Source organism: Bos indicus, chromosome 29 (assembly GCF_029378745.1).
Source record: "Bos indicus isolate NIAB-ARS_2022 breed Sahiwal x Tharparkar chromosome 29, NIAB-ARS_B.indTharparkar_mat_pri_1.0, whole genome shotgun sequence".
Taxonomy (NCBI): Eukaryota; Metazoa; Chordata; class Mammalia; order Artiodactyla; family Bovidae; genus Bos; species Bos indicus.
Genome location: NC_091788.1, coordinates 49199379 through 49223048, shown reverse-complemented (window position 1 = coordinate 49223048; position 23670 = coordinate 49199379). Strand labels below are relative to the sequence as shown.

The window sequence follows — 23670 nt, the reverse complement described above, 5'->3', positions numbered from 1 at the left end:
TCAAAGCCCAGTGTGAGTCTGTCTGGCTTCCAGGGACCTGAGAGGCAGGATAATTGGGTGGCCCCGCTTGTCTGGAACAGTTCCTGTTTGCACATGGCAAGCCCCAGGTCCCAGGCAAGCTGGGGCCATCAGCACCTCCTTGAGGGTCTCAAGAGCAGGGTCCCCTGGTCCTCCTCTCCTCTGGTCACAGGAACGCGTGGCCATCACATAGTGTACCCCAGCGGTCATCTGAGGGCCCCAGGGCCTCTGGTCTGCAGGCCTCTGGCCTGGATGCCACCTCCAGCAGCCTACGCACCGTGCTTCCCATCAAAGCTGTCTTCCTCTCCCGGCTGTGGCCGTCGGCCAGCAAGAGCCCCTGGAGTGAGTGACCCCCCACCGCACCACGTGGCCCCAGCACCCTAGCACTGGGCCGGGAGTGGGGCAGAGCCAGTGGGTGAGAGCTGGGTCCCCAGGCCTTGCCTCTGCCTGGACCCTGGGTCCAGGGGGCCCCGCATCACGAGAAGCCAGGGGAGAAGCCCCCGGCGGCTGGCAGAGCCTCCTCCGGGGACGTGGTCATGTCCAGTCCTGAAGGCCCAGCCCTCGGACCCCACCCACAGGGGAGTCGGAACCCACACGAGGCCCAGCTCCTGCCCCTCCTCCAGGAAGTCCCTGCCCAGACTGCGGTCCCCGAGGTCTACATCACAGACTCCAGTTCTGGTAGGCTCCTCGGCACCTGGGCCGGGAAGACCAGCTCTCCCAGAGACCTGCCCCAGGCCCCCTGGTCCTGCTCCAGCCAAAACCTCCTTGGCTTCCCTGAAGAGGTGCTGTCATGGTGAGCCCTTGGGGAAGAGTTTAGGCACAGTTCCACGACACCCCCGTCAGTCCCCTCTTGGGCCTCTCTCCCAGAGCTGTTGTTCAGTCGCTCAGTCATGTCCGACTCTTTGCAACTCCATGGACCACAGCACGCCGGGCTTCCCTGTCCATCACCATCTCCCAGACTTCGCTCAAACTCATGTCCATCGAGTCGGCGATGCCCTCTGTCGTCCGCTTCTCCTCCTGCCTTCGATCTTTCCCAGAATCAGGGTCTTTTCAAATGAGTCAGATCTTTGCATCAGGTGGCCAGACTACTGGGGCTTCAGCTTCAGCCTCAGTCCTTCCAGTGAATATTCAGGGTTGATCACCTTCAGGATGGACTGGTTTGATCTCCATGCTGTCCAAGGGACTCTCAAGAGTCTTCTCCGGCACCACAGTTTGAAAGCATTAATTCTTCAGTGCTCAGCCTTCTTTATGGTACAGTTCTCACATCCATGCATGACTATTGGGAAAACCACAGCTCTGACTATAGGGACTTTTGCTGGCAAAGTGATGTCTCTGCTTTTTAATACACTGTCTAGATTTGTCATAGCTTTCCTTCTAAGCATCTTTTAATCTCATGGCTTCAGTCACTGTCTGCAATGATTTGGGAGCCCGAGAAAATAAAATCTATCACTGCTTCCACTTTTTCCCCTTCTGTTTGCCATGTAGTGATGGGACAGATGCCATGATCTTCGTTTTTGTTTTTTTAATGTTGGGTTTTAAGCCGGCTTTTTCGATCTTCCGGCATCAGGGCCCTAAATACTGTCTTGATCCAGGAGACATGCTATTGCTCCTCCAGCTCAGACCCCACCTCCCGCACCTGTGTGTGGGCCACGACCACACCCCCTCGAGCACTGAGCCCCAGAAGGTTCTCCCCTGCAGACCCCGCCCCCGCACACACCCTGGCTCCTTCTCAGCTGACTGCCACCACCCACACACCCCCAGCAGCTCCTCTTTCCCTGGATTTGCAGACTGTCATCCTGCGTCACCACCTCCTATCTGAGTCCACCTGCCCCTCCTCGGGACTGCAGACACGCCCCTGACCAGCCAACCCCCTTCAGTCATGATCAGCACATCAGCTCGAGGTCCTTCTAGAAGTGGTGGGCTTGGAGCCCGGGCTCCATGGCAGTCAGGGCAATCGGCGCACCACCTCCTGTGCATCCTGCATACTGGGTGTGCTCTGCCCTCTCCCACACATGCAGACACGTGCACACACACCTGCCTGCACACGCCTGCCTCACCACCATCACAGGCAGCGGGTGTGTGGCGGGGGCACCTCCAGCTCATCCTTAGGACTCTGCAGAGGTGTCACCTCCTCTCAGAAGCCCTCCTCCCCAGCCCCGCTCAGATCCGGCCGGAGGCTGTGACTGCTCTGTGTGGGGGGAGCAGGTCCACGGGAAGTGCAGTTGCCGGGTGAAGTGAATGGATTTCCCAGCTCCCTCCAGACCAGGAAGCTCCCTGCCCACAGAGCCTGTTGTGACGAATACTCAGGCCGGATCTGATTGCCGCTGCTCCAGCCAGCCCCGTGCCACCCGCGGGTCCTGTGTGCCGCAGGAGGAAGGGAGAGGTGAGTAAGCAGCCCCTTCCTGCACAGCCCTTGCCTTTCAAGTCTGCTGCCATCACAGGCCCACTCTGGGAGAAGGGGCATGAGCCACTGGCCCTGAGGCCCGAGGGCCCTCTTGCCCCTCCCAGAAAGGCCTCGCAGTGGCCCTGGGTCTCCCCCAACTCCATGCGTAACTGCTGGACTTCGGCCTGTCTCCTTGGGCACCAGGGCTTCCCGGGTGGTACAGCAGTAAAAAACCCTCCTGCGGGAGACACAGGGGATGCGGGTTCCATCCCTGGGTCAGGAAGATCGCCACCTGCTCCAGTATTCATGCCTGGAGAATCCCATGGACAGAGGAGCCTGGCAGGCTACTGTCCATGGGGTCACAAGAACAGAACTGAGAGCCCACACACACACACACACACACACACAGGCACAGCAGGCTCCTGGGCTGCCTGCCCCACCTGTCTCAGGCTCCCGGTCCCTGCAGTTAGAGAGCTGCCTGAGCTGAGGGTAACGCATGGCGGAGGGGACATGGATTTTGACGTTGGCCTGGCTCTGAGCTGCAGGCAGGTCGTGGGCGGCAGAGTCCTGTGTGGACCTCTGCTCATTTATTTGGGAAACTGTGACCCGAGAGGGAGTCTGTGTGTTTCCCTGGGCTCCGGCAGGGGCTCTGGGTGACTGCAAGGGGGCATGAGCTAGTCCCTTGGAAGGACAGCTTGAAGCCAGGTGGACCTGCATACTTTGGGGGTCTGATGGCCCTGACCAAGCTGGTGGGCGCGCCGCAGTGTGAAAGGGGAGAGAACCAGCATCTCAGTAACTGCGGGGCGACGTGGGGCCAAGAGCAGTTCCCAGGAGGTATCTGTCTCCCTGCCTGCCTCTGGCTTTCTGCAGACCCCACCCAGGGGGCAAGCCAGGCATTGCCCTCTCCCTTCCTCTCCTTGCACCTCTCTCCTTCCCAGCCCGCCCTGCCTCCCTCCGCCCCATCTTGCCCACCCAAAACCCAGACTGGACACCCAGAGCTGCTCCAGCGGTCTGAGCTCCGGCCTCCCCCGGCAGTCCGGGGGAAAAAAGCAGGAGAGGGCCGGTCCAGGGCCACGGGGCGGAGCGGTGCCCGCCGGGGGGCGTGTCGGGCTCGGCCAATGAGAGCGCGGAGGTCGCGGGCGGGGGGCGGGGTGTCCGGGTTGGCCTCGGGGGCGGGGAACTACCCTGGGAGGGTAGCTGTCCCAGGGCACCCTGAGTGGGCCGGGGCCTGAGCCCAGCCCTGGAAGGGCAGGAAGGCCGGAGCTCACCCCACGAGGGCTCACCTCGCCAGGACGGAGCTCAGGCCGATCCCTGGGAAGGCAGGTACCAAGCTCCCTTCAGCACCCCTGCCAGCCAGGTGCCCCTGACCGGCCGCTCTTACCCTCTGCCGCTGCTCCCTGCAAGTTCCCCGCACCCCAGGATGGGAAGTCGGGGCACAGCCCCAGGTCCTTCTTTGATGTCACCCCCTCCCCACCCCTGGGTCTGGGTTCTGAAGGCGACCCTTGGGCCCAACTGTACAGCTGGGTGTTCATTTGGCAAAACTTGGTGGAGGCCTCCATGGAACCACAGACTCTGGCTACAGCTGGTGGTGGGGTGTGGGGAGCAGACAGGGCCTGGCTACCCTGCCTGGAGGGCCTGGAAGGCTGAGCTGCCCCTCCAGCCCACCCCCAGATGCTCCAGAAGGCCCTCTGGCCTGGTGGAGGAGCTGGGCAAAGTAGGCTGTCGGTTGAGAAGCGCTTCACAGGGGTGCTGGAAGCGGGGCCCTGGGGGCCTAAAGATCTGCCCGACACACACACACACTCACACACACACTCACACACACACGAGTCACCTACCTCAGCTGCGGTCAGTGACCACTCTGGCCTCAGTTTCCATCTCAAAGTCAGGCCCTAAGCCCAGCCCACGCTGGACAGGAGGCTCGCATCTCTGGTTCCATGGTGGCCGTGTGCCCAGATCCCCAGAGTCGGCCGTCGAGGAGGGGAGGGACACTTGGTCTCCGAGAGCAAGACCGGCCCAAGGTCACTCGGCGGCAAGAGGCTGGAGAGCCCCGCTGAGAGTCCAGCACCCCGACCTCTCCCCTGGGCCCTCTGGGTGCCACCCGCCTCCCGCCCCATGACTCAGCACCCTCGCCCAGCTCAGGAGGACTTTTGCTCCCTGCCCGCTCCTGCAGCCTCCCGTTCTTATCCCGGCAGGGTCTTCCAGCAACACCTGCCCAGCATGAGGAAAGTCGGGGCCCCCGGGGGCCAGGGCCAGGCCCCCAGCGGAATGGGCGCCCTGGGCCGCTCGGGGGTCGTGCTGCTCACGTACGTGCTGGCGGCCCTGGAGCTCACCTGCCTCTTCATGCAGTTCTCCATCATGCCCGTGAGTACCCTTCCCCAGGCCGCCTGCCCCATCCCCCTTGCCTTCCTTCCGGCTCCGGCAGGGCCCATGGTCCGGCCTGATGCTGCCAGGCTCCTCTCTCTGGGGCCCCTTCCTGTACTGGAGCTGAGCCAGTTGAGGCACCCCGGGACTGTGCCTCTGGGCCCCCCATCAGCAAGTCCTGGGCTCTGTTGCTCCCGCCCCAGCTCGAGGCCATGGCCCTCTTCACCCACCAGCCTGACACCCATGCGGCTCACTTCCTAGTCTCACTTCCTAGTCCCGCTGAGCCCTCTTCCGCAGATCTCCCCCGCAGCGGGGCCCTCCCCCTAGCACCCGCCAGGTACCCGGAGTCACTTCCCCTCCGGTCCTGGTTGGTCCGGCCTCCTGAGGCTTGCCCACACCCCGCACTGTATGTCACGGTCTTGGATCGCTTCCGTCTCCCCAGCCAGGATGTGAGGGCGGGACCAATCCAGCTGGTTGTCTGCTGCCTGCCCTGGTCTGGACTCTGCCTGGCCCCCAGCAGCCCCTGGGTTTCTGTGGCCCCCATGGCTCACTGGTGCCCACCCACTCATCACCCTCCCCCGTGCACTCCTGTCTGTTCATTCCACACCCCCGTGTGCAGCTGGCCTGCTGGGACTCGCCCTCCTGGGGCAGCAGCTCCCAGTGGACTTTGGAAGACTGGAGCTCCAGAGGTCCTTGTCTGCCTGGTCTGGGTGGGACTGTGGCCCTAGCCACTGACCACTTTTAAAAGTTCCCCAAGAGATTCTCATAAGCAGCCTGGGCCTGCGGATCTGTGTGGGAGCGGGTATGGCCTTTGTCACAAGTCCAGCCATGGCGGGGGTCCCTGGCCAAACAGCAAGCCCAGCACCCCTGCCTCCCAAGCCCGGCTCACCTCCACTGGGCTGGTTCAAGCCCTGTATCCCCTCCTTAGCAGCCAAGGGGCCCGAGCAGGTGCCCTGCTACCCTTCAGAGAGCCGCTGCTGGAACATGAAATCCTGAGAACTCGGGGCTCCCAGTGCCACCTGCCCTCCCACCGGCTCTCCCGGGGGCGGGGGGCATGTGTCTGCTCCACAAATGCTCGCAGGTACCCCCAGTGCCTGTCCTCAGAGCCCAGAATACCGCAGAGCACAGTGCGGACTGGACCACAGGCACCCCAGCGCTGGTGCTCCTGAGCTAGGTGGCACCTGTGACAGTGTGTCATTAGACTGTGCTGCAGGAGGGACCTGGGGCTGCTGAGGAGCGTGGCGGGTTTGGGCCCAGCGGGGCTGCCCTAAGAAGGCGACCCTGTACAAAGCCTTAAAGGAGACATGGGAGTGGGCTGGCCAGTACAAAGGCCCCGGGGCAGCCATGGGATCAGTGCTGGAGGGGAGAAGGCGCTGAAGCCAGGACGGGCTGCGGGCACCCCAAGGGTGGAAGCATCAGCAGGAGCTGGTCTTAGAGGAAAACCGGGAGTCAGTTCTGGATGTGCTGAGGTCCAAGGGCTTTTAGACACTGAGTGCTGAGCCAGGGCAAGATGGGGTCTGCCTCACACCCTCGAGGTGTATCCCGAAGAAGGGAAGGGGGGCCAGCAGCTGCCTTCACCGAGTTCTGAGTCCCTGGAGCCTGGACCCAGAGGCCCTGTCAGGCTCCCCGCTACGATATAAGCAGCTGAGTCCAGGGTCACAGGTCACCCCAGATGCCTCATGGGGCGGTCAGAGCCAGACCCTTGATCACCTCACACGCTGCTCAGAGCTACCCTTCTTCCCCCTTCCCACCAAGGACCCCGGATCGCAGGTGCTGGGGGCCTTCCAGGCCCCTCCCACCGACCCCTCCTATGTTTCAGTACCTCTCTCGGAGGCTGGGCCTGGACTCGGTCGCCTTTGGCTACCAGCAGACTGTGTTTGGTGTGCTGCAGCTGCTGGGCGGGCCTGTGTTCGGCAGGTACGGCGGGGTGGGGAAGTTTGGGGGCCCTCATCCCGTGATGACCCACGCCTGCCCTTGGGAGGTCATGGCCTGGGTGACTCCAAGTTCCCGGACCTCACACTGGGCCCCACTAGAGGGATGGCAGCCCCTGAGGCATGGATGAACTTTGACCCTTCGTTGTTCCATGGCTCAGTCGTATCTGACTCTGTGACCTTCACCATCTCCTGGAGCTTGCTCAGACTTGGCCCCTTTAGTGCTGGGTTAAGCCGCTGTTCCCAGGGTGTCCCGACACAGAACCGCCACTAACTCTGGTTTGTGGCTGGAGAGAGGATGTAACTGGTGAGGCTCTTGTGGCTATAAATGCCCTGCCCTACTGAGCTGGGGGGTTCCACCAGCAACTTTTCTGGAAAAGAGAATTCTGGGAACTGGGACTCCCACTAGCCTTAGTGCTCTGGGGGTGCTGGGCTCACCCTCCTGCAAACCCTGGCGTGGACAGATCAGTGTGGCAGGAGTCAGATCTCAGAGTCACTCCGTGGGAGAGAAGGGGCTCCAGACCCGGTAACGCAGGACAGAGCAGGGGTCTTGGGGGTGGGGGGCATTCCCCACTTGCGCCCAGGAAGAGCTTTCTGTAAAGCATGCATCCCACAAGTTATTCACTAAGAGGGGGAGTGACCGAGTGGGTCAGACTCCCCAAGGTCACTGAAGACTGCCGCATTGGAAGGGTGGAGAAACAGGCCCTGCGAGGAGGGAGGCGGGGACCCGGGCCCTCCCGCACCCTCACAGCACCCGGACCTTTCTGCGGCCCAGCTCCCCGGCCTTCCCAAGGGGCCGGTGTGGGGCAGAAGAGGGGCACCCCTGCCTCCTGCCGGTGAGGGTCATGGGTGTGGGCCCCCCAGGTTCGCAGACCAGCACGGGGCGCGGGCAGCCTTCACGCTGTCCTTCCTGGCCTCGTCTGCCCTCTACCTGCTCCTAGCCGCTGCCTGCATCCCCGCCCTGCCCGGAGTGGCCTTGCTCTTCGCCTCGCGCCTGCCGGGTGCACTCATGCACACGCTGCCAGGTAGGGCGCCCTCGGCAACATGTCCCAGTTGCCGGGGCCCAGGGCTGGACTGGAGGGGGCAGGGGGCGGGGCGGGGGCTTGGTGTGGGCGTGGCCCGAGCCAGGGGAGGGGCAGACGCCACCCTCAGGGGCCCTGGACGCTGATGGAGGGGTGATGTACGGGGTGGGCTGTGCTTCCACGGGGCTGAGTAGAGGGGGTGGGGAGCATGCGGCCTAGGGACAAGTTGCGGTGCAGCTGGTGACGCGGGGGGTGACAGGGAGGGGGCAGGTCGGAGGAGTGGAGGGGCGTGGCCTGTGGGGAGCAGGTGCAGTGGGGAGGCGTGGCCTGGGCTCCGTGAGGGGTCCGCGTGGCTCAGCCTGCGTCCCACCCGCCAGCTGCCCAGATGGTCATCGCAGACCTGTCCACACCCGAGGAGCGGCCCGCGGCCCTAGGCCGGCTGGGCCTGTGCTTTGGCGTCGGTCTCATCTTCGGCTCCCTGCTCGGTGGAACCCTGAGCAGCTCGTGCGGGTGAGTGTCCGGGGCGCGGGCCCGGCCGGGGCTGGGGCTGGCCAGCCAGGCGGGGTGTGGGTACCGGGTCGGACGAGCAAGGACGTGACGGCTCTGTACCACCCAGGCCCTCAGCCCGGCCCCGCCGCCTCTCGGGGCCTTGGTTTCCCCATGGGCACCCTGACCTGGTGAGTCCACAGGAGGGGAACCAGCTGGAACCTCCGGGTGGGCGTGGGCATCCAGGGGCGTGGCCTATGCGGTGGGCGGGGTCTGAAGGCTTAGACAAGCGAGTGCCGTACACCACGAGGATTCCTCAAACGTCAGGCGGGAGGACCTCCAGGGAGGCAAAGGCCCTCACATGTGGACGCGAGAAGGCCTGTGAGGCTGGAGTGGACTGAGGAGGGGTGGGCAGCGCGTCAGGCCGTGGAGCCCTGAAGCAGGGGCCCGGGGTGACCTGGCTGCTGTGTTGAGACTGTGGGGGCTGGGGCCACAACAGGGAAACCAGAGGTGGGGACTGAACTGCTCCATGTGGGAGAGCACCGCGGCTGGACCAGGGGCGGCCGTGGCGCGCAGAGGGCAGCGGCGGGATCTGGGTTGGTTTTGCTGGTGGCTGGGGTGTAAGTGTGAATGCAAGGCCGTGCCTGGGCTTGGGCTGGGCCTGGGGGAGCCATGGGCCTCGCTGAGGTCCCTGCTACCCTGGCTACCCATGGGAGTTGGGTCCCCATCAGGGTAAGTCTGGTGCCTGGTAGATGCATGAAGGAGTTCCCGAGTGGACTGATGGGGGGTCTGAGCTGGAGGAGAATGGGGCTGTGCTCTCAAGTGGGGGGTTTCTAAGCCCTGGGAACTGCTCCAGAGGAGGGCTGGGGCCCAGCACTTCGTGTTAGAAGCCAGGAATCAAGAAAAGCCACCTGGAGGACCCGAAGAGATGGGATTCAGGGGGTATCCAGGCCTGAGGGTCAAGGACGGGACCCACTGCCCACGACTGCGGACTCCCCCTGGACTGGGCTGCCTCCCTCCCCGCTCAGCGTGGGCGGGAGCCTGGTTCGGTAGATGGGCCCCGGGATGAGAGAGAGGGCCTCTGTGTGCCCAGGGAGAGACGAGAAAGGGTCAGGGGCTGCGAGTGAGAAGGAGCACCTGGGGAGTGAGGACAGATGGAGCAGGGGCAGCCCCACCTGCTGACCCTGCGGGTCAGGATCAGAACCAGGACCAGAGCTTCACCGGCCAGCCCGGCCACCTGCCTCCCTGGGCCCTGGGCAGGTTTGCTCACCTTGCGGAGTACACACACCCAGAGGCCTCCTCGGGCCAGCCCCCTCATCCCTCCTGTCTTTACCTGCCCTTGTCCCCAGCGTAGCTGCTGACCCAGGAAAGACCACTCACTCCCCTCCCCCTCCTCAGTCAGTCAGTTCAGTCGCTCAATCGTGTCCAACTCTTTGCGACCTCATGAATCGCAGCACGCCAGGCCTCCCTGTCCATCACCAACTCCCGGAGTTCACTCAAACTCATGTCCATGGAGTCGGTGATGCCATCCAGCCATCTCATCCTCTGTCGTCCCCTTCTCCTCCTACCCCCAATCCCTCCCAGCATCAGGGTCTTTTCCAATGAGTCAACTCTTCACATGAGGTGGTCAAAGTATTGGAGTTACAGCTTCAGCATCAGTCCTTCCAATGAACACCCAGGACTGATCTCCTCCTCCTCGAAGCCCCCAAATCCACCCCATCCCTTCCCTCACCTTCCAGGGCATTCCACTAGCTTCCCAATTCCATCAGCTTCCCAATTCCATCCCAAGGTCTAAGGCTCTTTCTTTGATGGGTGGGGAAACCGGAGCCCCACAGAAGGTAAGGCCCCCCTCAGTGGAGCTCCCAGTACCCCCTCAAGGCCCCGGGAAGTGGGGGTCCTCTGGGACCCCGACGCCCCACGGCAGGGGCTGGCCCCCTGTCTCCTTGTCCGGCCTCTCTGCTAGGCTCACCTGCTCTACCTCCCGGCACAGCCCACGGCAAGGGCAGGCGGGATGCAGAGGCCGCGTTCCCACCCCCCCTTCCCCTTGATGGAAACTGCAGCGGGGGGTGAGGTCTCCCTGGCTGTTTCTGCCTGCCCATCCCAGCCTCCCCTGCCCTAAAGGCCCCTAAAGGCCCCAACTGTGCCCCAGCCCCCACCACCACCAGGGAGCAGGTGGAGGGAGGAAGTGGCCTTGGCAGCTGCTGCCCTGGGCTAGGTACTGGTATAACTGGTTTAGGCCCAGCCTGCAGCTCAGGGCTGGGAGGCCTGGCTACCACAGAGCACCCAGACCTGCGCCCTGAGTCACTCAGCAGGTGAGGGGCAGCTCCGTGACTCTGAGCCCCCAGCCTGGCACCTCGCAGCCTGGGGAGGCCTCCACCACCCGCTCCCCCAGGGGGGCCTCGTGCCCCCAGGGTGGGCAGCACCAGCCTGCCTAGCCCACCGCATCTGGATCCTGGCGAAGTTAGAGGGGAGTCCGGGGGATCAGCTCAGGCGTTTGAGAAACAGGGGCCACCTGTCAGGCGCTGCTGAGAGTGCAACCCCAGGCCCGAGCTAGACTTAGCGTGGGGGTCTCTGCAGGACCCCCTGCTCCTCTAGGCACTAAGGGGCTGCCCCACAGTCACAGATATCACTGAGCCCGCAGGCCAGCACCCAAGGGCTCTGTCCCCCTAGAGGTGACCCAGCCGGGCATGCTACTTATCCAAGCTGGGGCTGGGAGCGCCTCCAGCCACAGACTTTAGAGGTCAGGCCAAGCTGGGTTCAGTGTCCCTGGCCAGCCTTCCTGGGCGCTAAGTGATCCCAGTCCCACGCCATGCCCAAGGGGCACTGTGACTCGGTCAGTGTGACCCCCTCCTTTTCTGGAGGCCTGGGAAGGCTGGTCTCCCCCAGGACCATACCTTGGCCCCTGGACGAGGGGACGGGAAGCCCTCACCCTGCTGATGGAAGGCTCCCAGCCCAGTTAAAACCCGGGTTGATGAGCAGACGCCGGGGCTGCCCTGAGCAGCTCTGAGGCGACTCGGGGCAGCCAGGCTGCCTGCCCCACTGCCTCCTGCCCTGACTCGCCGAGGCCGTGTCGCCTCCCCACCCAGGGGTCGTGCAGGCCCTGCAGATGGACCCTGGTGCGTCAGGCCCTCGGGGGTCCACGGGTGGGCGCTAATGGCTGAGATTAGTGGGGCTGGACCTCAGCTTAGACCTGTCGGCCGGACAGGGCTCCGGGAAAGCCCGCGCAAAGGCGGAAGGAGCTGGGGGCTTGTCTGGGGACCTGCCTGGGCAGAGGCTTGGCGGGCACGGAGGCTGGACCACGAAGGGTTAGGCCGGACACGGCTTCAGGGCCGTTTTCTGGCACTTGAAGCCAGAGGGGGGCTGAGTCAGGGGTGGCCCTTAAGGCATCCATTGTCAGACACAGTTCCACCCACAGTGCGGTGGCCAGGGCTCAGCTAGGACAGGGGGCTTCTCCCCCCAAGCTCAGACCGGGTGGCTGGTGACTCCAGGAGGCCCCTCATAGCCAGGCTCCACCTGAAGCTGGGCCCAGCTGACCCCAGGCCCCTCCAGGAGGGACAGGACTGGGGTGCGCAGGTCAGGAGGCCCTGAGGGGGGCCTTGGCGGGAGCGGTCCCCCGCTGGGAGCCCTGGAGCTGATGGGGAGGGCAGCTCCAGCTCACGAGGAGTGGTCACCTCAGATCAGGGCGGGAGTCGGACGGTGTCGGGCAGAGAGGATGAGTGTGCAGAGCCCACACGAGGTGAGCAGGTGGACAGGCCTCCCACCGCCTGATAAGGTCAGATCGGCAGATTCCAGGCCCTGAGATAAGGATGAAAGGCAGTGTTTTTGTGGCTGCTGACATTTGACCAGTGCCCGTGGCAGCCGCGACCAGCCATGGCCGGTTCCAGAGGCATCCCCCGGCGGGAAGCAGGCGCCTGGGAGGGTGGCCCCTGGGAGCCCAGCCCTCACTGGCATCTGAGGAAAGGTGTCACCCAGCAAGCTAGCCACCGAGAAGGGACAGAGCACTCGGTGCCCTGAGTCCGACCCAGGGCCTTCGAGGGTCTCTAGGGTCTGTCTGTTTGGTCTCCCGTCAACCCATCCGACCGAAAGCAAGAGGGAGTGAGTGGACAAAGACACGAACCTGCCTGCCTCATGGCCCACACCCAGTTTGTATTAAATAAAAACTGTCCAGTGAGCCAGGGGACAGACGGCCCAGAGCCCCACCTGCCTGAGCTGCACCCCAGAGGTGCCCGGGCCGGAGGCAGACTCGGGGGGTGTGCTGACGACAGAGCAGGGGCGAATGGGGGCAGGAGGCAGGAGGGGGTCCCCACTGAGAAGCCCCACCATGGGCAGCTCCCCCGTCCTCCACTCGCCTTTCTGCCGTCTTGCCCGGGGGAGTCAGAGAGCGCTACGCGTGCAGGACACCCCAGGCTCCCCGGGCAGTAGGGGCCCCCACACCTTCCCGGGGCCTGCCGGCAGCCCCATGCCCCTTCAGTTCACTGGCCACCCCACACGGGACAGGAGAGAACCCCCCAAAGAAGGGGCCTGGCGCCCAACTGCCCACCCCTCGCTTGTCACTAGCCTCCCAAAATAACCATCTAAGTGGCCGCCTCTGCCCTCACGCATTTCCGGGGCCTCTGGCAAAGAAAGCTGGTTTTGTCCTTGCCCGGGCAGGCCTAGAGCAGTGACGTGTGGGCCTCGGAGGCCACAGTCCTGAAGAAAAGGCCCTTCTCTCTGGCTACCAGGGCTGGGGTGTCCCTGCCATCTCGGGGAGGGGGCTGTGGGGTCCAAACCCACCCACATCTCTCCCAGGGGCGTCCAGGGTCCTCTGACCCTTCCCACCTGGCAGCCGATGGACACACCCATTTGTCCGGAGCCTGAGCAGCCAGAAAGCCCAAATGTTCCACATCCCGGGTGGTGGCGTTGGCCAGGGGACCAGAGACGGGCCCGTGGGGAGGGGTGGGGTTCAGGGCCCGCTGCAGCCCTGACCAGTGGTATGAGCCCCGGCAGGTCCCAGCCCAGGAATGAGGGTGGCCAGGGCCCAGCCTCTCTGGTATGGAGTCCCCACGGGCTTCCTTGATCCCACGTGGAGGAGATCCCCGTCCTCCCTGGGGCTCCGCGGGGTGCTGTGCATGTGTACGTGTGGGCACGTGTGGGCACCTGTGCTGAAGTTGGGGCGGGAGAGTCCTCTGTCTGAAGTCTGAGGAGAGTCAGGGGCAGCTAGTGGCTGCCCTGTCTGAGGGCGCAGGGAGCCTCTCCCAGGACACTGATGGGGTCTGGGCCAGGACAGCTGTCGTCCGTTTGGTCCACAGTCTGGCCCATGGGGGTCTCAGAGGAGGGTCCCACCCAGGCCCCCCCGCCCTAGGGGGCGGATAGTGGCCCTGGAGTAGAGCAAGCCCTTTTCAGAGGATAACGTACCCGCTGTGGAGGCGGGCAGGGCCTTACAGAGAGGGAGGGCCCTTGCAGGATGTGTAGGAGTTTTCTCTGCTGTGGAGGGGCAGGGTGTTCTGCCATGCCCAGGCCTGGAGGTCCACGCAGCCTCGCTCAGTAAGAAGCTCCTGTTTCTCTCCTCTAGCCTTCAGGAGGAAAAGGGGACAGTCAGAAGGGCCAGGCCCCAGCGCCCTTGCTCCTGGCTGACATGCACGGCCTGGCTGGTACTGGAGGCAGAGGCCTGCCTGTGTGGCCCTGGGGGGGGTCACAGGCGGAGTGTCCCTGCGCTGACCCACGGAGAGGAAGCACACCCTCAGAAGTGAAAGCCAAGGGGAGAGTCTGAGTCACGGCCTTGGTGGGAGCGCAGGCAGGTGGGCAGGCGCCCTAAGGGCTGTGTCCTGGGTCTTTAGGGGCCAAAGGCCCCCCACCCTGCGGGCCCAGCCTGCCCAACGCCCTCCTGGAAGTGGGGCCTCCTGAGACCCACTAAATGCCGGCCTGTCTGCCCCAGGAGAGCAGGGAGGGCTGACGGCCCCCGAGACACAAATGGGCCCACGGGGGTCCCACGGCCTTCCATGTGGGCGCATGGGGCTGAGACTCAAAGCCAGGTCCTGGCCCACTGGGCACGTCGGGGCTAGTATCTCCAGCCGCTCCTGGTGCCCCGGCCCCAGTGCCACCTGGCACCCCACTCACCGTGAGCCAGTGTTGCGCCTCTCTGAGTCACCCAGGGCAACCAACAGTCGCCTTCTCAGCCTCCATGCTGGGCAGCCCCTCCAGTCCTGCCGAGGCGGAGGCTGGAGGGCTCTGGGGACCGGGTCTTTCCGCCAGGAGCCTCAGTGTCCTGCTCCCCAGGGTGGGTGGGACTCTTGGCGCTGCCAGGGATGTCCAGGGGAGTCTGGGGGGCATCCCCCTTGCTGGGTCCCGTTCCCCAAACACGGCCCCCAGGGCTCACAGCAACCCTGTCCTTCGGGAGCCTTCTCACCCTTCAACAGGCTGGGAGCCGTGCGTCCCCAGGACTGTGGCTGCCCACTCCAGGCCCCCGCCCCCGCCCCTCTGGGGCTCAGCATCCCACCCCCATGGCCGCCCACCCTCAGAGACCCCCAGGGATGGAAGGGTCTGTTCCTCCACCCATCCCCTAATGAATGCGCCCTGAGGGTCCCGTGTCCCGCCCTCCAGACCGAAGCCGGGGGAGGTGGGAGGGGTGGGGTGAGAGCTGAGAACAAGCTGTCCAAGCCCCAGTGCGGCTGATGGGCCGGGGGGCCCGCGCGGCCTGGGGCCTGAGCCCCGTGACCACTCGCGCTGCCCCCAGGATTCAGTGTCCGGTCATTGTGGCCTTCGTGGTCACCCTCCTGGGAGCCCTCCTCAGCGTCACCTGCATCCCAGCCAGCACCAAGGGGGCCAGCGCCCACGCCCAGACCACACTGCCAGGTGAGCCCTGCCAGGTAAGCCCCAGGAGGTACACTGGTCCAGGTGCACACAAGGCATGTCCCAGCGGGGCGTCCCTACCAGACGCGCCTGGCCAGTTACAGCCCCCAGGTATGCCCCCTGGGGATGCAGCCAGTGTGAGGCGTGAGCCCTCCGCCCCCAGCAGCCAGCACCCTGGACCTGGGGCCCGCGCTCCCCCAGCCCAGCCCTCCCTTCAGGGACACTTTGCCAAGACCACGGCGAGCCAGAGCAGCCGTGGCGGCAGGGGCTGTGCCCCGGGCAGTGGGCCCGCAGGGCCGGGGACATTCAGCCGCTGTCCGGTGGGCTGACGGCCCCTCCGCCTGCCCCAGGGAGACCCAAGGCCAGCGTGTTTGATCTGAAGGCCATCACCCGCCTGCTGCTGCAGCCAGGCGTCCTGCCGGTGTTTCTGGTCAAGGTCATCTGCGGCCTCCCCATAGGTGAGTCCGGGGCCAGGGTGGCCGGGAGTTCCGGGGTCCACGGCCGGGAGTCCCGGGGGTCCGCGGCCAGGAGTTCCGGGGTCCGCCGCCGGGAGTTCCGGGGTCCGTGGCCCGGAGTTCCGGGGTCCGCGGCCGGGAGTTCCGGGGTCCGCGGCCGGGAGTTCTGGGGTCCGCGGCTGGAGCACCGCCCTTCCTCTGCCCGGCCTCTCGTGCTCCAAGCCCCCCTGAGCCCCAGGCCCACATCCGTCCCAGGGAGGACGCAGCCCACCGGTTGGTGCAGGCCTGGGTGCCCGGGCCAGGAGGAGGACAGACCAAGGGTCTCCCCCTCGCCTCAGGCCCCAGTCACCCCTGCTTCACGAAAGCTCTCGCTGCCCTGCCCAGTGGCTTCCGAGGCCTCTTGGGACAGTCCGAGAGAAGACAGTGGGTCTGCAGGGGGACACACGCATTCTGCCCACCCCTGCATCCCTTCTCAGGGGCCTGGGGACACCCCTGAGCAATCAGGCCCAGGAGCAACCCCTCCGAGCCTGTGTCGGGGGTCCTCCACCCAGGGAGCCTTGCAGAGAACAACCGTGAGGCCTCGCTCACAGGTGCTCAGGCGTTCCCACGTGGGCGCTAAAAGGTTAACCCCTCCTCTGCAGAAACGCTCTGCCCTTGCCATCGGGGGAGCCCCTCCCAGCTCACCTGCCCCAGGACGCTCAGCGGGGCACAGTAATGGGAACCCAGGTCATCGACCTCAGTTCTGGGTCCAAACCCTCCCACCGGGCATGCCCGGGCCCCCCGGTCTCCCATCCCCTCACCCCTCCAGACAGCCTTGGGGTCTGCCCACCCCGGGCAAGGGCAACTCCGGGCACCTTCTCACTCACAGCCCACGGCAGCCCCGTGGGGCAGACCCACCAGGGAGGACCTTGGGGAAGGCTCGCGTCGGTCCTTCCTGAGCTGGTCGCCGCGGGCAGGCCCCTGGTGCCCCGGCGGGCCAACTGTCATGGGGGTAGACAGGCATGGCTGCACAGCCCTGACCTCTGACCCCTGACCCCTGACCCCTGACCCCCACCCGCCCAGGGCTCTTCATGGTCATGTTCTCCATCATCTCCATGGACTTCTTCCAGCTGGAGGCCGCCCAGGCCGGCTACCTCATGTCCTTCTTCGGGGTCCTCCAGATGGTGAGTGGGTGCCGGGCACACCGGGTGGGTGGGCTCCCGGCACTGCCAGGGTCCCAGGGCCTCACAGACCAGCCCCTCGGTTTCTGAGCAGCACGGGAGCCATCCTGCATGCCCACCTTTCAGGTGCCCCGTCCACCTTCGCTTCTGGCTCGTCCCCTCTCTCCCTGCTCACGGTTCCCACAGCTTCGTCTGCACCCGCGTGCCCTGTCTGCCCGAGCCTTGCAGATGGCGCTAGCAGTAAAGAACCCGCCTGCCAATGTGGGAGGCGTAGGAGACGCAGGTTTGATCTCTAGGTCGGGCAGATCCCCTGGAGGAGGGCATGGCAACCCACTCCAGCATCCTTGCCTGGGAAATCTCATGAACAGAGGAGCCTGGCCAGCTAATGGCCAGAGTGCGCAGAGTCGGGCACGACTGAAGCGACTTTAGCACACACACGCACGCACGCACTCTCTGCCCGTCCATCTGCCCGGGGGGTCCCATCTGAGAGGGGAGGGGGGAGCTTCATCCGCACTGGGGGCTGGCGAGCCCTCAACCTCCCATCAGGAAACACGTCAGAGGCCCATGGCCCTCCCCGCGTCCACCTGGGTACCGGTGGTGCCAGGCCAGCCGGGGGTGGGGAGTGGACCCCCGTGGGGGGCGCGTGACCAGGAGAACGGCTGGGCTCTGTGTGCCTCGCGCCTGCCCACCGGCGGTGCGACCGTGGCGGGGACAGGTGGCGACGTGCCTGCCGCCCCCCGGGACGTCTGCCTGACAGCCGGCGCGCGGGAGGGGCTATTCTGGGATCTGGCGGGCAGCGGAGGGAGCGCTGAACCTCTCCGGAAGCGGGTGGCGGTCCCGCACCTCCAGGCCATCTGCCGCCCGAGCCTCTGGGCCCGGGGCTGGGCTGGACCCCGGACTGAAATAGCCGTTCCGGGGAGGGGCTGGCCCCCACCCCGCCGTGGGCCTAGCTGCGTGGACTGGGAAGTGCCAGGCTGGTGGGGGAAAATAGATAAACATAAAACCACAGTAACATGGATGCTCTGAACTGGGGGCCGTGGAGCCTTGTTCTAACCGGCCCCTCCCGGGACGTCCCTGACGGCCCAGTGGTTAGCACCCCAGGCTTGCACTCTAGGGGGCGCAGGTTGGATCCTTGGGTGCGGGAGCTGAGATCCCGCATGTGTGTGTTGCAGCCAAAAATAAATGAATAACATTTTTTTAATTAAAAACATATATATGTATATATATCTTAAACAAGTAAAATAAAGAGCTGCTCCCAGCCTTCCAGGGGCCTGAGCTCGTCCTGGGCTCCCTGAGGCCAGGAGACCAAGGCCAGGCCCTGGCTGAAGTCGGCAGACCACTTGAGACCCCCAGGGACGGACCTTGATAGCCTCAGGCCTGGTGCAGGATGAGGGTGGGCCTGCCGTGATGGGCTCGGGGCTCCGGTGCCTGTAATGATGGGGTGGACAGGTGGGCATGGGGGAACCTGGGTGCAGCCTAGGGACCCTCCCCCAGGCCCACCAGGAAGAGGGGGCTGGGGAGGGGGAGCCTGCAGAGCGGCTGGGTGCCGGGCCTCAGGCCTTCAGTCCCGCAGGCGAAGGTAGGGGCAGCTGAGGCCCTGAGCTGTGTCTGTAGAGAGGGCCTCTGTCACCTCCATCCCATCCAGGGTAGGGCTGGTCACCGGGGGTCCGGGGAGGGGAACCCGCAGCTGCTGAAGCTGCCCTGGCAAAGCTCTTCCTGCCCCACCCAAGGGGCTCACTGCGTCTCCCAGCTCCCTGTGTGTGGGGATCCTTGGGGTTGGGATCTCAATGAGGACAGCCCACGTGGTCCTAACGTGGAAGGGATGGCACTCACTCTCCTCCCCTGGGGGGCACTTGCAGCCCTCTGTCCCTCCTGGGGGGGCCCCCACTGAGCCCTCAGGCCCCTGCAGGGATGCAGCTTGTGTCCTGCAGGGGGAACAGAGACAAGCCCCCACCACCTAGGCGTCTGGTGGGTCAGGGGAGACAAAACCCAGGAGAATCAGGGCCCTTGTCAAGGCAGAGATTGCTGTTTCGGTGGGGCGGCCAGCCAGCTGGGGGCTCTCCCCCGGCCCAGGGAGAGGCCCGGAGGGAGAGAGCCTCACGCAGGGAGGGGCTGCAGGTGCAAAGGCCCTGGGGCGGCTCGGACGGCCGGAGGGGAGAGGACTGTGCTCTGAAGGCCTGCATGGGGGGTAGGCTGCAAAGCCAAGAAGGACCTGGATTTACTGATGTACTCGCTGTGGGTGGGGCCTTGTGGAGGCCGGGTGTGGTCTTACCAGCTGGCTGCCCCCGCCCCTAGGCTGTGTTAGAGCAGGGGTGGGCAGGGGCAACTGTGTGCCTGTGCCCGTGTGACCTTGGGGGAGGTGGTGGCCACGCGGGCCAGGGCGGCAGGGAGTGGGCTGGGTGAGCGGACAGGGTCTCCATGTGGGAGGGTTGGGAGAAAGTGAAGTTTCTGACTAACTCTAGTTACTAGTTCACTAACTCTGGTTTCAGGTAATAACCTGGACGGCAGGAAAGCTTAGGCTTTTTTTTAAGTTAATGGGAAAAGGGAGAGCTGACTCCCAGCGCATCAGGGTCCTGGTCTCGGGGTCTGTATGAAAAGTGGAGACAGATTTCAATCTCTCCTGGTTTGTTGGTTTCCTCTGGGGTGTCAATTACTAAAAGAAACTTGTCAAGTAGATCTTCCCTTTAAACAAACAAAATGAAGATAAGCAAGCGTGAAAGTGGGATTTTTTTTTTTAAGGACACCCTTGGTTGTGGTTTGAGACGGTTTCATGATGCCAGGCAGGCAGCAAGGAGAGGGCTCCCTCCTGGTCCATGGGGCTGGACTCGCCCCCACCCCGGGTCACACAGCCCAGCCCGGGACACTGACCCCCAGCTCCAGTGGGCGCTGCTCCAGCCTCACGGTTCCCCTGGGCACTTCCTGCCTGCCTGGTGGAAGAGGCACGGACCAGCTAGGGAGCCTCACCCCGGCCTGGGAACGGCCTGTGGGCTGGGCTTGTCCTCTGAGTCACATCCCAGGTGTCAAGGGTGTCCCCGCTCTGGGCTTTTCCTCCCACCCCCATGGGGAGGATCTGAGGGCAGGAAGGGGAGCTGAACCCAGCCCCTGGCTGGCTGATCCTGGGGCTGAGCTGGTGGGGGGCAGTGGGGGGCAGGACAAGGAGGACAAAGCTGGAGGTGGAGAGCTGAGCAACAGTAGGGGTCTCTCGGGGAGCCTGTGGCCCTCTCCTCTCCTGCCCAGGCTCAGGACAAGCCCACCAGCCTGGGCTCCACCCCACCCCACTCTGGGACCCCGGGCCTCAGTTTATCCGGTCACCGTGGGAGTAGTGGCCCGCTGGCCTGGACCCTGGCCCCAGTAGGTGGTGGCCGAGGCGCTTGCCTTCCAGGGCCAGGCCTCGGAAGGGCCAGCTGCTGGAGGACCCCACACGGCCACCAGGGCCCTGGGCTCACGTCCCAGTCCAGCCCCTTCCACCCCCAGCCCCTGTGTGCCCTAGCCTCCCCATTTGTGGCAGCTCCCAGCTCTCAGACCAGATAGCCGAGAGGGAACCGAGGAGTGTGGTGGTGGGCCAGGGCACATGGGAGGGGGCTCCCCAGGGCCCCAGGGCTGGACTCAGGGCCACACTGTGAGCTTTTCACCCTGTAGTCGCGGCCTCCCCATCCCTGTCAGGAGTTAACCGGCCCTTTCAGGGTTTCCCTGGTGGTTCAGATGGGAAAGAATCTGCCTGCGATGCAGGAGGCCCAGGTTCGATTCCTGGATCCGGAAGATCCCCTAGAGAAGGAAACGGCAACCCACTCCAGTATTCTTGCCTGGAAAATCCCATGGACAGAGGAGCCTGGGGCAGGCTACAGTCCATGGGGTTGCAGAGTCGGACACGACTGAGCGACTAACACTTTGACTTTCATCACACCTGAAACAGCAGAGATGCAATTATTTCTGGATGTGAAACATGTATGTGCATGGGTGGGTGCATGTGTGTGCATGCATGTGTGTGCACGTGTGTGAGACCCCCAGGCTGCAGGCCTTGTCTCCCCAGAACCTTGGGGCCATCATGGGAGTTGCAGGCTCGCCCCTCTGCCCTGTGCCTTGTCGCTGCTGGGGCTGGTGTCAGGGGCCCAGGGGTCGTGGGCAGCAGGGGAGGCCCCCAAGTCAGCCACAGCCCAGACGCCCTCCCAGGCCCGGCTGTGCCCACCTCCACTCTCTCGCCCTCACCCAGGTCATCCAGGGCCTGGTCATTGGGCGGCTGAGCAGCCACTTCTCCGAGGGAGACCTGCTCCGGGCCAGCGTGCTGGTCTTCAGCGTGGTGGGACTGGCTATGGTGAGAGACCCCCCCCTCCATCCCACTATCCCTGAAAAGAGCAGGGTCCCAGGACCTCTCCACTGGTCTGCACTTGAGCCCCGAGGCTCTCTTGCCCCCAACTCCCACCCAGGACCACCGCAGAGGGACCTCAGGGGTGGGCGACCCCTGCAGTCACCACAGCTTCCACCTGCCTCCCGCCAGGCACTGATGGCCAACGTCTTCCACTTCTGCCTCCTGATGCCCGGCCTGGTCTTCAGCATGTGTGCCCTCAACATGGTCACCGACAGCATGCTGACCAAGGCCGTCTCGACCTCAGACACAGGTGAGTGAGGTCCCCGGGCTGGGTGAAGGGCAGGCCCTGGGGGGCTCCCCGGCGCTGCTCTCTGGGGAGCTTGATGAGCAGTTTGGGGCCAAGCAGCTGCCCTGGGTTGGGACCCAGTGGGCACTGGGTAGGATGGGTGGCCAGGGGTCTGAGTGGGCAGGGTCGGGGTGGCGGCCCACAAGAGGGTTCAGGTGAGAATCCTGCACCAGGCCCTGCACCAGGCCCTGCTGATCAGCCCCAGGCCAGCCTGGGGGAAGGGAGGAGGGCTTCCTGGAGGTGGCATCTGATTTGGTTGAAGTATGCACAGGGTTTCACTAGGAAGGGGAGGAAAGATGGCATCCCAGGCTGGCCCCAGCTGAGCCAGGGTGTGGGGTGAGGCTCAGAAAGGCTGCTGCGGAGGCTGGTTAGGAAGAGGGCCAGGCACAGAGAATGGCAGGAGGCCAGAGAGGGTGGGGTCAGCGTGGGGACACCTCCCAGTCCCTGCCGGCACAGGCTCAGGTGCCTCCCGAGGGACCAGTGACTGACGGCTCACAGCAGCCTCAGTCTAAGAAGCCCCTGGGCCTCCCAGTGGGGCTCAGACACCCCCCAGACACACCCCCGCATCCCACTCTGCAGCCCGCCTTCCTTCTGGAGGCCGGGGAATTTCCAATCCGGACTTGGGGGGTGGTCCCTGGACCTGATGCTCCCCAGGCTCTCGCCCCACACTGCCCTGTGCATAGGGCTGGTCAAGGCCAGGGGCTCCTGTGGGCTGGCTGCAGTCAAAGGCCTCCACAGCAGCAGGGCCAGAGAGCTCAGGGCCCCAGCTGACCCTCTGTCCATCCACCTGCGTGTCCAGGAGGGGCAGACAGATTCAGAGTCCCCGCTGACAGTGGGGAGGCTGCCGGACAAGGCGTCTCCTCAAGGCTGCCTTGGAAACCCCCAGGGCCCCCCAGATCTGTGACTTTGTGGTCTTGGGAGGCTAGACTGGTCCTGGAGGGCTTCCTGGAGGCAGTGAGCCGGCTCTGCCCAGAGGCCAGGAGGAGGAAGGAGGGGAAGACCTGGAGAGATGAGGGCAGGGCCTGCAAAGAAGCAAGAGCAGCGGACCCAGCTGCCAGGGGCACCACCTCTTAGCTCGGAAGGAGCCAGAGCTGGTTCCCAGCGCCAGCCTGGGAACTGGAGAGGGCAGAGGGGGCGGTAATTGCTCCCTGGTGTTTGCGGGGCCTGTGGGCGGTGGGAGGGGCTGCTCTGAAATTCCCCCTACGCGGGCCCTGGGCCTGGGCGGGGCCTCGCCAGGCCACGCCCACCTGGTCCACGGGCGGGCGGGGCTTTCCAGCGCCAGAGAGGAGTCTCTGAGGACCCGGCAGCCTGGACCTGTGGGCACACGTTGCTTGGTGGCCCTCATAGGGCACAGCTTACAAGGGGAGGGTAGAGATAGGGGGGTCAGGTAGAAGGGGTGCAGGCAGCTAGGTGAGCCTGGGGAGCAACTGCAAAGAAGGGGGCGCCCTTTGAGCACCTGAACCTCCCCCCCTCCGCCCTGTGGGGGTGTTCCCTCCAGTCCACTCCAGGGCAGTAAAGGTCATGGGGGTGACCTGGAGTGTATCGTGGCCCACATTACACCCCAGCCCAGCCCCCACATGGGGGCCTCCCCGGTCTGGGCTGGGCTGGGCTGGGGTGCTGTGTCCCTGGCAGACTGGGAGGGGTGGCGCCTGGCTCACGACCTGGGGCCCTGCTCCCAGGCTCCTCCTGTGCTTGGGCGCTTTCTGGAGCAGGGCAGAGGCACCACATCCGGAGGCCGCAGTGCTCCCCACGCATGGCCTGCAGAGAGCAGACCGGCAGGCAGGCCAGGTGGAGCGAGCTGGGGTGCGGAGCTGGGGACAGGGGGACAGGGAGACCTGGGCCGTGTCCAGGACTCGGGCCGCTGGGGCAGTGATGCTCAGGGACTGGCCAGGCCAGGCTTGACCCACCCTCCCCCGCCTCAGGAACCATGCTGGGCCTCTGCGCCTCTGTGCAGCCACTGATGCGGACCCTGGGGCCCACCCTGGGCGGCCTCCTGTACCGCAGCTTCGGCGTCCCTGTCTTCGGCCACGTGCAGTTCGCCGTCAACTTCATCGTCTTCCTGGTCCTCTGGAGGCAGCCTGTGCCCCGGAAGATGGGCAAAGCCCAATGACCTTGGCCCCAGGCAGACTGGCAATAAACTCCCTCGGGACCTCTCGCAGCCTGGTTTCTGCAGGCTCCTGCCTGCTGGACAGGGGGTCTAGGGAGGGGGTGGGGTGCCGCTTTGGAGGCTGGAGGGCTTCCTGGAGGAGAGGGCCTGCAGCTGGGCCCCAGGGGTCCAGGGAGAGAAGAATCACCCAAGAGCATCCCAGCGTGAGGTGGGTCCTGGCCCTGGAGTCCACCACCCAGGCCAGCAAGGAGTCCTTCCTGCTGCCGT

At 64.9% G+C, this 23670-nt stretch overlaps 1 protein-coding gene across 3 annotated transcripts; it reads left to right on the top strand.

Annotated features, from left to right (window-relative positions):
* Nucleotides 1-2273: 2273 nt before the first annotated feature.
* Nucleotides 2274-23449, top strand: SLC22A18 (solute carrier family 22 member 18). Of its 3 annotated transcripts, none has more exons than XM_019955224.2 (11): nt 2274-2401; nt 4594-4762; nt 6582-6679; nt 7558-7718; nt 8093-8225; nt 14914-15032; nt 15380-15487; nt 16547-16647; nt 20855-20956; nt 21140-21260; nt 23219-23449. In XM_019955224.2, exons 2-11 carry the CDS (start codon nt 4619-4621, stop codon nt 23404-23406), a joined length of 1275 nt encoding a protein of 424 aa, XP_019810783.2. In that variant the 5' UTR covers nt 2274-2401; nt 4594-4618; the 3' UTR covers nt 23407-23449. The 3 variants fall into 3 exon arrangements, with proteins under 3 accessions (XP_019810783.2, XP_019810782.2, XP_019810784.2); XM_019955223.2 differs by lacking the exon at nt 2274-2401 and adding an exon at nt 3573-3724; XM_019955225.2 differs by lacking the exon at nt 2274-2401 and adding an exon at nt 3591-3720.
* Nucleotides 23450-23670: the final 221 nt, after the last annotated feature.

What these genes read in the sequence shown, in the direction of transcription:
- SLC22A18 (XM_019955224.2), top strand. Translation starts at nt 4,619, where the DNA reads ATGAGGAAAGTCGGGGCCCCCGGGGGCCAGGGCCAGGCCCCCAGCGGA. An exon ending in CATCTGCGGCCTCCCCATAG is followed by an intron (nt 15,488 to 16,546) that starts GTGAGTCCGGGG and finishes CCACCCGCCCAG; the next exon opens with GGCTCTTCATGGTCATGTTC. An exon ending in CGTCTCGACCTCAGACACAG is followed by an intron (nt 21,261 to 23,218) that starts GTGAGTGAGGTC and finishes CCCCCGCCTCAG; the next exon opens with GAACCATGCTGGGCCTCTGC.